The sequence below is a fragment of the Hippocampus comes genome, unplaced genomic scaffold, assembly GCF_001891065.2.
Source record: "Hippocampus comes isolate QL1 unplaced genomic scaffold, H_comes_QL1_v1.1 scaffold88, whole genome shotgun sequence".
NCBI lineage: Eukaryota > Metazoa > Chordata > Actinopteri > Syngnathiformes > Syngnathidae > Hippocampus > Hippocampus comes.
In genome coordinates this window covers 329,413-340,603 of record NW_017805933.1, presented here as the reverse complement: position 1 = coordinate 340,603, position 11,191 = coordinate 329,413, and the positions used below count along the sequence as shown (strand labels likewise).

At 41.5% G+C, this 11,191-nt stretch overlaps 1 protein-coding gene and 1 long non-coding RNA gene across 3 annotated transcripts; both read right to left on the bottom strand.

Moving 5' to 3' along the window:
* Window positions 1-168: 168 nt before the first annotated feature.
* lmf2a (lipase maturation factor 2a) lies at window positions 169-7,107 on the bottom strand. 2 transcript variants are annotated; one of them, XM_019890393.1, is made up of 11 exons: window positions 6,900-7,088; window positions 5,111-5,364; window positions 5,003-5,031; window positions 4,467-4,660; window positions 3,956-4,134; window positions 3,710-3,848; window positions 2,491-2,619; window positions 2,309-2,414; window positions 2,133-2,229; window positions 1,193-1,375; window positions 169-403 (listed from the first exon to the last, which is right to left on the bottom strand). In XM_019890393.1, exons 1-11 carry the CDS (start codon window positions 6,991-6,993, stop codon window positions 188-190), a joined length of 1,620 nt encoding a protein of 539 aa, XP_019745952.1. In that variant the 5' UTR covers window positions 6,994-7,088; the 3' UTR covers window positions 169-187. The 2 variants fall into 2 exon arrangements, with proteins under 2 accessions (XP_019745952.1, XP_019745950.1); XM_019890391.1 differs by lacking the exons at window positions 169-403; window positions 1,193-1,375 and adding an exon at window positions 1,470-1,899 and having other exon boundaries at window positions 6,900-7,107.
* An 882-nt stretch (window positions 7,108-7,989) lies between these two features.
* LOC109528088 (uncharacterized) lies at window positions 7,990-10,510 on the bottom strand. The gene is made up of 2 exons (XR_002170641.1): window positions 10,397-10,510; window positions 7,990-9,948 (listed from the first exon to the last, which is right to left on the bottom strand). It is a non-coding gene; the product is annotated as an uncharacterized LOC109528088 (long non-coding RNA).
* Window positions 10,511-11,191: the final 681 nt, after the last annotated feature.

Genomic DNA, 11,191 nt, shown 5'->3' with positions numbered 1-11,191 from the left:
CCCGGTCGGATGCAGTTTTACGTCATACCCAGGACGATACCAGTGACTCCCAAACATTGAGCTCGGGGAAATTACCCATTATCATTTCATCGGTGTGAAATTATTTTTTTTATTTACTGAAAGTAATCAAAACAAATTTGTTGAAAGGCAGAACAATTAAATGCACTTCCACTAGATGGCAGAGTGTTCAATTAACCCCAGCATCTCCCGGCAAGTTTTCAGAACTGTCCTTACCATCCATCTTGCCCTGCAGCAGTCGGTACATGAGGCTGGTGAACCACGGCGCCTGCGAGGAACTCCCGAGGGCGGCGAACCACATCTGCCAGTCCAAGCGGGGCTGGTGAGGTGTCACCAAGGGGGGCGGAGTGCTCAGGTTGCCAGGTTTGTACATAAAGTCGATTTCCTGCAAGGGAAGATGGAAAAAAAAACGTGACACAAGAACAGATTTGGGCTACTGTATGTTTGGAATCGATACTGTGTTGCAGATGTGAAATCAGTGAACAGCATTTTGAGCTTGAAAAAAATGCATGGTTGAAGCTTATGTTCAAATCAAGTTGTCAATGTCTATTTGAGTCCTCCTCATATTCACAAAATGAAAGTCAAACATAAATCATATAATTACAGCGAAATAAAATTGCAAATCAAAAATGCCGTCTGCTTCGGTGTTATGTCAGAATTTTAATCATGCGTGGCTGGACGTGAAGTACACTGCCGCCATCTAATGGCAGACATCCTGAAGCTCACTTGAAAATCCAAATTTGGATCACAACAAAAAGCAAAAACCAATTAAAAAAAATTATTTAAAAATAACAAAGCGACAGATCCTAACTCAGAAAGTTCTTTAGTCGGAGCACTTGTAAGTCAAGGTACAACTTAATGGTGTTTTATTTTATATCGAGGAGAATATAGTTGCGTTTTTTTATAATACTACTCTCGGTAGCCATGATGTCATTGCTTACTCAAAACTAGAATGTCCTGGATCAAAATAAGATGGGAGACCTATTACTACCATTATGTTTTCATAAGATGAATGTATTTTGCAGAATTAAGACAAACAAAGCACTTTGTCCATCCATGTTGTGAGGGACACATTTAAGGGCATAATGAGCTAACAGCGGATAACAAGTGAAACTTACGTAAACAGCATTGGAAAATGCCAACCTCCCTATATAGGACACTTTAAACCTCTCACCGTCCAGGTGACGCCGTCGTGACTTCCCTCTATGACGACCTCGGGCCGCCCACCCACGCCAGTCATCCTTCGGAACAACCCATACGAGTTAACCAGCTGGTAGTTATCCACAAGACTGTAGACTTGACGCACGCCGGGCCACAGTTTGGAATTTGAGTCATATTCTATGTAGGTGAAAGGCATCTGCAAAAAGTCAAGGTACAACTTAATGGTGTTTTATTTTATATCGAGGAGAATATAGTTGCGTTTTTTTATAATACTACTCTCGTTAGCCATGATGTCATTGCTTACTCAAAACTAGAATGTCCTGGATCAAAATAAGATGGGAGACCTATTACTACCATTATGTTTTCATAAGATGAATGTATTTTGCAGAATTAAGACAAACAAAGCACTTTGTCCATCCATGTTGTGAGGGACACATTTAAGGGCATAATGAGCTAACAGCGGATAACAAGTGAAACTTACGTAAACAGCATTGGAAAATGCCAACCTCCCTATATAGGACACTTTAAACCTCTCACCGTCCAGGTGACGCCGTCGTGACTTCCCTCTATGACGACCTCGGGCCGCCCACCCACGCCAGTCATCCTTCGGAACAACCCATACGAGTTAACCAGCTGGTAGTTATCCACAAGATTGTAGACTTGACGCACGCCGGGCCACAGTTTGGAATTTGAGTCATATTCTATGTAGGTGAAAGGCATCTGCAAATAAATAAATAAATAAATAAATAACAATAATAATAATGGCAGAAACAATCCTTGCTAGTAGACACATATTCAGTTATTCAAAGTAAGCTAGCAAATCAGGGCGATCCAGCAAAGCAAGCTCCACACTTGGATGACTTTAGTGTGATAGAACGTGTGCGTGTCCCAATACTTTTCATGACACAGTGCCTGCATGTTGGCAGTTAACGCTGACATGAAGTTCAACTCACCAGGCTGATGGTGAACATGGTGGCCGCAGCAGCAGCAAATGCCGTCCATTGGAGAGTAGACCACAACCTCCTCAGAAAACCAGAGACACACGCACACCTGGGAAGAAAAATTGTTTTGCAAGATCACAACAAGTCACAATAAACAGTGACATAAGAACAAACAAGAGGAGTGCTACCTGTACATGGCTCCAAGAATCTCCCAAGTGAGGGAGAGAACACCGATCCACACGCATGGGTATGTGACACTCTTCAGAAAGTGGCTAAAGTGGTGGAAGGTGAATGCTGAAAGAGTTATTTTTAAATAAATAAATAAGAATTTGGTACGAGTACAATAAAAGACCTCCGATAGTCACAGTACCCATTTTGGAAGTGATGGCTCTTGCTGTCGTGTCTACTTTCAGGTCAAAACACACGATTGCACCAAAGATAATCAGAGACAAGACAGTGAGTTCCAAAATGTTACACAGCCAGGACCGCAGTTTGGACTCTGAATGGAGGATAAAATGTATGAAGTAGTATTAGGGTCACACAAAATAACGTCAAAGTCAAAAATTGACAAGAACAAAGTTGCAATTTTAAGCAGTTCGGTGAACTAGTGGTTAGCACGTCTGGCGAACAGACAAGACATCCGGGTTCAAATCTACGTTGTGGAATCCTCAATGAGAGGAGAGGGAGGGGAAGGGATGCATAACAAGAGAGCTGGGTTCAAATCTCTGCTTGCAATAATATTAAGAAAAAAAAGGGGTCATAAATCAGTGGTTCGTAACCTGGGTTCAATCGACCCCCAGGGGTTCGGTGAATCAGTCTCAAGGGTTTGACAGAGCCTCTGCCATGGAGGGTAAGACACAACCGCCTCCAGATGTCAATTAGCTATGACACGCCCGCTTGGCCATCGCTGGCTGCAGATGATCACATGACATTGCTTGTCCAATCAGTGCTGCGAGGAATTTAGTTCACGCAGTTGTCACCGTGTGACTGTCATAATCGTACGTCATAGAATTCTAAAAAAACTATACTTATGCCATGTAATTTTATTTACATTTTTCTGTTTTTAATAAATGTGTTTTTTTTTAATGTCTTGAATTTGTAAAAAATCATAATTTATTTTTCACTAATGAAGGGTTCGGGAAACGTACATATGATCTAACGTACATACATTAAGAACCACTGTCAGAAATTAAAGAATAATGTGAGGGAAAAACGTCTTAATAGTAGAAAATTACCATCAAGAAAAGGTAGGGGGAAAAAAAACAACTGCAGCTTACATTTTATAAGATATACTTTGGGGAAAACCAAAATATTACATTTTGATATTATGAAAATATTTCAACATTGTGAGAAAATGCTAGGAAATCTTAGTAATAAAGCTGTGATATTACTAGCATAAATACTGCATAAAATAGACCTGGGGTGAACTGAGGCCACCTTTTTTTGTAGTATTTTGCAATTCAGTTTGGGCCCTTACAGAATTTAAAAAAAAAAAAAAAAAAAAGTTTCCGAACTTCCGAAAAAATTCCTTGTCCATTAAAACAAACTAGGGGTATGATTTACTGTTCAGGGTTCATGGTCTGTCTCACTTTTGTGTTTGGCGTGTTCTGACGTGCGCAGCCACGAGCGTACGTGGCGGTCGTCCAGCAAGGACAAACAAAGGGCCATGGTCAGAAGGTTGAAGAAGTTGTAGTTGCCCGACAAAACGATCAGCACTTGCAGCAGAATCTGCACGGAAAAATGAAAAAAACGACACAGTATATAAATCATTGAAATGACATGGAAAAATGACTTCAGGCGCGTGTGCTCAAGATAAGACACGTGGCGCAGCTCACCTGCAAGTAGAAAGCGCCGAGTCGCAGTCTGCGCAGAGGACTGAAGAAAAGCAGCGGTACGGCGATCTCGATGACGAAGGCGCCCACCACGCTCAGCTTCTGCCACCACACGGGCAACTGGTGGGCAAACCAAGCCAGCGGGGTGGGAATACACTGGGTTTCGTAGTGGTAGGTCATCGCTGGTTGATACAAATATTTTTAATGTGGTTAATGCGATGTACAATTTTTGGCTGTTCATTTAATGGCACAAACAGCGAAACACGAATTCAAAATGAACACTTGAAAGAGCTGATGTAGGCTATGCTCATCTCCCAGACACTCACACTGAACCAACCCGCCAACCCGACACAAGCTTCTGTCTCTTAATATTGATGTCAATCACTGCAAAGTTTGTCTACACAACATATTATGTCACCTATTTAATCTTTCTTTATTCCTGCCAATGTTTATGATAAAATTGTTTTCACAGTTCGAAAGAGATCTCAGGTATGACTGGCAAGAGGTGACATACCGGTTAAGCCCCACCAAGTAGGACAGCGTGAGGTAAGTTTCACCACTCCAGAGGCAAACATGAGGCGAAAGAGCAGCCACCGGACCAGCCAAAATGTAATGCGGTCATGCTCGTAGACCGCTCGAGAGCCCCTAATGAGTGTCATTGGAGCCACAAGGATGCAGAGGAAGCCCGCCTCCAGAAGAAGGTTGTCCCTGGAGAGAGAGGGGGGGGGGGGGGTAAGTAATATAAAGAGAGAGAGTGCTTCGTCTGGGGTTTACAACAGTGATTCTCAACCATTGTGAGACTCATGAGAAATCAGATGTGCTGCGGGAAAATATCCATTTTAGGGCAGAGCAATTAAGCACCATGAATGCACCATGTTGCTCGTGCAGTAGGCTCAGGGAGGGCAGAATAACCAATGCTATTCCTGACGTGAGTGTGCTATTCCACAGAAAAATACAACACTTCTAATGTATATCGGGTCATGTAAAAGTATAAATCCATCAAAAGAAGTTGTGTGGGATTCTGCCATTTTATGAGCGTTGACCACTCACCATTGGAAATAGAGGAAAACCTGCCCCACCTGCCACAGAAACAAAGTGAGATCGATACCACACACATCATCATCATCATCATCATCTCCAGCAGTGTGTCAACAATACCTGGTACATGGACAAGTACAAGGCCCAGAGCCAGAAGAAGACCACGCTGTCCCGCAGTGCCGACACCAGCGTGGCGGCCAGGCTGAGCGCCGCCCCCACGAGGCACAGCAACTCCATTGCCGACTGCGTGTCAAGGCCCAGGTGGGGGCTCAGCCACAGCAGGGTGGGCGAGGCCAGCAGCTGCTCGCCCAGAGGCTTGCCAGTGAAACGCAGCTGCTTACGAGCAGGGAGGAGACCCTCGTTGCCATAGAGGCCTACAAAAACACCACCAAAAAATGATTTAAGAAAAACACAAAATTCATTTGGTGTGATTTGTCTCACTGTCGTTAGTAAAAATCAAGCTAGTTTGCCTTCACGAAAACATACTGTGAATTTAGCTTAGCAGGCTTGTGTTTGTTTTTCTTTGTTTTCTGTAGCCTGTGCACTTTGTTTAGCTGCTGGTGTATACCATACATTAAATTCAACTGCTGTTCCCAAATTCCCAAACACTTTGAGAGAAATCATGAGGTATGGCGGAGAAATTATCCAAATTTCAGTTAAATGGTCCAACAATAATTTATTTGTTGCAAGTAACGTATCTTTGACCAACTATCTATGCCAGCGTGCCAGTGACGTATAGTGACAGGGAGAACAATTACCTTAAAATCTTGTGAATAACATACACCAGAGCATGATACGGCCCCATCCCTAAATTACCCTTAAAAAGCCTTTTTTTTTTCTCTGTACACGTGTAGAATACCTAGTTTGCTGGTATCCTTTATTATCTGAGTAAATAATCCATGAATGAGACATTGCTTGGTTGGCATCATATGTTTCTCCAAAGCCTGTACAGTATGTACCTTTAAATGCTAGCTTTTGAACATGTGTTTGATGAGCGTTCCTTTCTTTTTGCTACCTGTTGCAGTTTTTTGCAATGTATTGTAGCCATGAAATTCTAAATTAATGATTATTTTGTCAAAAACAATAGAGTTGATCAGTTTGAACATTAAATATCTTGTCGTGGTATATTCAATATGTGGAAATTAGTTGGAAATCACGTGTGCACACTTTGAGCATGATGTCTTTGAGCCACTGGTGAAAAGGACACTTTGAGTTGCTCCTCTTTCGTCTATAACTGCTTCAAACAACAACGTGTATGCAGGAAACGTGGTTAAGGTTGCACGGCTGTCTGTGTCTTATGTGTTGTGTTGTACTATTTTGTCATTTTATGTTAACTGTTCTTTTGATGGCGGCGGGGGCACCGGCAGCGGCTCCTCTTGTTGTCTGGTTGAGAGGGAAGAAATTTCATCTGTGCTGTATGTTGCACATACAGCGCATTTGACAATAACGTACTACTTGATTGTAGAGGCTGTATTCTGTTTTTATGTACGTTTACCACAACGTCCCAACTTCAATTGAATTGATGTGTACATTTGGGGTCCTTAAAATATGAATACTGGCCTTGGCACATTCCCCTCAATCACCACTCATTCGTGTTCAATAACGTATAAGACATGACGAACCCGATTGTATCCGCATATTTCCTACCTCGAACCTACCTGTGTAGTGCACTGGGAATTGTGGGTAATGTAGTTGAAATCGTACTCAGGAATCTATCCGCAGATTATTTTGCGCGTTTCGACGAATGTTCTGTTAGCCTCACTTTTAGAAGGCGGGGAGTATTCCAGAACCCCCACTAGCCACGTACGCCGCTGTGCAGAGTTCTGAACTAACTCAATTAACAAGGTAGCTCGGAAAAGCCGAGTACGTCAGTACGTCAATCTTATCCTCCCCCAGAAAGTTGTCTTACCTGGTATTTGCATGTAGAGAGACACAAATGCAATCAAATACAGGACCGCCATGCACCAGAGGAACATGCGCCGTGGCAAAACGATTTCCCCCATGTTTGGAAGTGAGCTTGAAGATGGGTGGGACGACCCAGCAACCGTGGGACGTTCGAGTAGCCTGCCTTGATAGGAGGCGAAGGAGCCGTCGACAGGCAGCGACGGTTTCCTCTGCTTGGTCAACTTTCTGGACCCACCTTCAACAATAATTTCGTTTATGATGAGTGACTCACTAGCGACATTCACAGGCGCGGAGCGTTCTTTGCTCAAGCGCTTGAGTCCTCGCGAGAAAATGATAAAATGTCGCGAGAGGGCCATAATAATAGTTCAAGTTCAGTCAGGCAACAACCCCAAGAACAACCCCAACCCAATGATTATGATCATTTTATTTGCCGTTTTATCTGTATTACGAATGTTTTTACTTGAGATTAATGCAAATATAGCTTGTATATATTGGATACAATTTTCATCAAAATAGGGGGAAGCGTTCCGTCTCGAAGATTGCATTTAAGACCATCCCGACAAATGCGGCTTTGACGTTAGGAAGTCAACATCCGAATTTTTTTTTACCTATTTGGTTGTTTTATATTCATGACCAACGAATCCCGATCTATTCATCATTCACGGCAATCAGGACTTTAATTCTGCGTTAGCGTTGTCATCCGAATAGGGCCGTTATGACGCGTACACTCGGATTACGTCGAAATGCAAGTGTATCGTATCGTTCTCTTCTTATCTATCTTCTATTCCAATATTTTGACTGAGGTTGCGACTTTTGGAACAGTTCGGCAAAAAAAATGAACCCATTACCGACCAAGATAACCGTTATAATGTGGTTTTGTTTGTTTGGTTTTAATGATCATAGATGCCATCACAGTCACATTTTTGTTTAACTGAGTTTATTGTGCAAGTCTTCGGCAAGCATTTTAAGTTCATGGCGATAAAAATTTGGTGTACATGCGTCTAGCACATTCAAGTTTGGACACAAACACAGGAAATCATGCACAACCTCTTTGTCGCAAAAACAAACAAAAAAATAAAGATTTATAGTACCACTAATTCCAAACATGCATTTATTGCACTTACAAAAAATAAAAACCCCCAAAATTATTAGAAAGCAACATTTAGAGCTTACTATGAAAAAAAAAATATTTCTAGCACTGGACATCATGAACAACAAACAAAAATCAGTAGCAGGATTAGGACTCAGAATAAACATGAAAACATGATTTCTTTGAATATATACAATTTTTAAAGGTTTTTTTTTTTGGCGGTAAAACCATAACTGTATAAATCACAGCAAACAGATTGGATAGGACGGGGCTGTGACCTGATTCTATGACACTCAAGAATTGTGGTAGGTGATGCTTCCTGGGAGCAATACTGTACTGGAACAGGTTTTATAAAGACAGTCCAAAATGGACTTGGCAAATTTGTGCATGCTGATGATTGTTGCTTTCAAACACCTCCTCATAATTGTCAATAATTAAAAACACAAAATGTAATCTGCGCAAATTTGAAATATTATATAGTCCCTTGTATCAATGACTGAAGCCTGTATACATATGTCAAATAATTGAGAAATGTGAGGTTTTTTTTATTTTTTATGATCCAAGGTCTGATGATCGGAGGTCTCTAAAATATTACCCTGAGTGAGTTTTCCAGCTCCACATTATGTCATTTATAATAAGAATAAATAACACCATTTATTTGTTTGACATTTTTATTCTTGATACCTTGGAAATATATTTGATAATTCGGGAGTTTTGAGCACATTCCAGCAAAGGCTTGATGACACTGGTCAACAGCGAATTATAATCAGTTGGCTCTACTGTATGTGTCCCTATATTTATTTTTAAAGCTGATTTAAAAAAATATGTCTACTTTTTCTCTAGCTAATCAGGTTTTTGAGATATTTTCATTTTTGGTTTTTAAGTTTGACCGGACGAGTTGTAATTTATAGCCATGATGACGTTTCAGAAAAAAAAATCCACCTGTTGCTGAACCAAACCCTTAATTCCTAAATATTAAACAGCACGCCCGCGACCCTTGTGAGGATAAGCGGATTCGAAAATGGATGGACAGATGGATATTTCTATATTATATATTGTGTTAATGTTAAATTCTTATTATGTGTGTGAGGGAAAAAAAGAGGCCATCAGCGCAAAAAAGTTTTGTTCCATCTCGAATTAAAAACGTGTTGACCAAAGTAATTCGTTGTCTCGCAAAAGATTATTCTGAACGATTCTCCTGTTGTGCGGGGTACGTTACGTGGTTTTCTTTCTCCCAGATCTGCTCGAAAATGATCAGATATGAAAAATGTTAATATTAAACCTGTGCCATTTTAACAATTGCAAATTCTCTTTGGGCAGTGTGGATGCCCTGTGGCACCATGCTGTCCCTTCCCAGGTCAAACTTGGTACTAATGACACATATCTGGATTGGGTAAGGAGACGAGCGATTGTTGGTCAGATATCATGTGTGGTGTTATCTGGAGTACAACACAAACCATAAGGGCATGAAGAATACAATGAGTTTTTCTCCCCCATCATCGTGTGGAGATTTTAACATTTTAAATCATTTTAGATGTTAAAAATTGTCATTTGTGTACCCCGCTTTAAATGAGTGTGCGGTCATAGCTGGTAAGCAAACCCGAACGATGCTAGCAGGCAAAAAATAGATGCTTCTTCTTTTGCTGTTATTATTAACAATTGTGGTGGAAATACTCATGTGAGAAAAATCCATGTCAGTATTTGTAATTTTCTTTTGTGCGCATGTGTTGCTTCTCAAAAGCGGCATCCGAACTTTGGGATATTTGACAGAGTTAAGGCAACCGAAGCTTGCTCTCATTTGGACGGCTAGACTGTTGCGTTTGAGTGATGGCAGATGTCATGTGGACCCTTCCATTCCACTCGTGCACGCTTGTCCGAGGCTTGTTGCGGATGACGCGGGCTCCTGATCCAATTCCCGCACGCAGATGACGGCATCGCCACTCACATTGATGAGACACTGTGCCTGTGTGACAAACACAAATGGGTGGATTATAACACTGGAACAAGTCCGACGGTACAGCAGTACTTTACCTTCAGACTAATTTGTTCTGTGAGCCAGTTAACTATTTACTCATGTCACATGCCATTAATCTCTAGCAACCATCCACCACCCCCAATTATTATTTTTGGGTCATGTTTTTAATTTTAAAAAAATAGCACAGTATTATATCAAAACATTATTAAAAATATAATGAAATAAACTAGGTTTATGAAGTGTAATCACTGTATGTACTGTAGTATTTGTGTATTGCTCCTGTGCCTTTTAGCCCTCTTGTGTTCATCCGTTTGACTGTTTGTCCCGTTCAATAAACAGTTGAAAGTGCATCAGTAATCAAGGCAGGGCACCACTATATTTCATACAAGAAATCAAGAAATTAAGTCTTTGTGTGTGTGTGTGTGTGTGTGTGTACCTGGTTCTTATTGGGATTTTCCATCAACACACACTCCTTCATGCTGTAAGACACAACGGCATTTCCCCCCAAAGCTGCAACGTGGGCGCGAACCATGGCAAACACCTCTGCAACGAACGAGGGGGGGAAGCCGCTCACGCCGCCTTCCTGTAAAGGTGGAGAACACGCAAGACTAGCTCTGTAGCCACCTTTGTTTTTCGGGGGCGGGAGGACTCAAGTCATTTTGGCCGTACCTCTCTTAAGGACGTGGTCTCTCGAATGAAGAACATGTTGATGATCCCCAAGTATTTTACCACACGTGTACCGGGGAGAAAGGAAAGCGGTGTCATCTTCACCACCGTGACTGAGCTTCCTCCAAACGAGCAGCGGTTGGAGCGCAGCGAGCGGGACCGGCTCTCGGTCAGCGGACTGGAGCGCTCCAGTGATGACACTGACAGTGATGACACTGAATGTTCACAGACCGCAAAAAGCTCATTTGCAAGGGATGTTGCTAAAGGAAGCTCTATTTGTTGCTGACTGTGGTTACTGTTGCGTGATGACAACATTGCATAATTGCGTAGATAAGTGTGTAGATTACATAGTGGCATTTAAAAAAAAAAGATAATCTCTCTAAGCAGATAATAATAAAAAAAAAGTAACTTATTTATCATTACATCTTACTAAGAGCCCTAAGGTACTGTGATTTCAGTTGACAGCAATATATTATGAATAAATTAATCAGACTATGGTGTTCAGACTGGTGGGGCTGCATTGAACATAATGTTTTGAAGCAGGAAATGCGGTTTTCGCCAAACC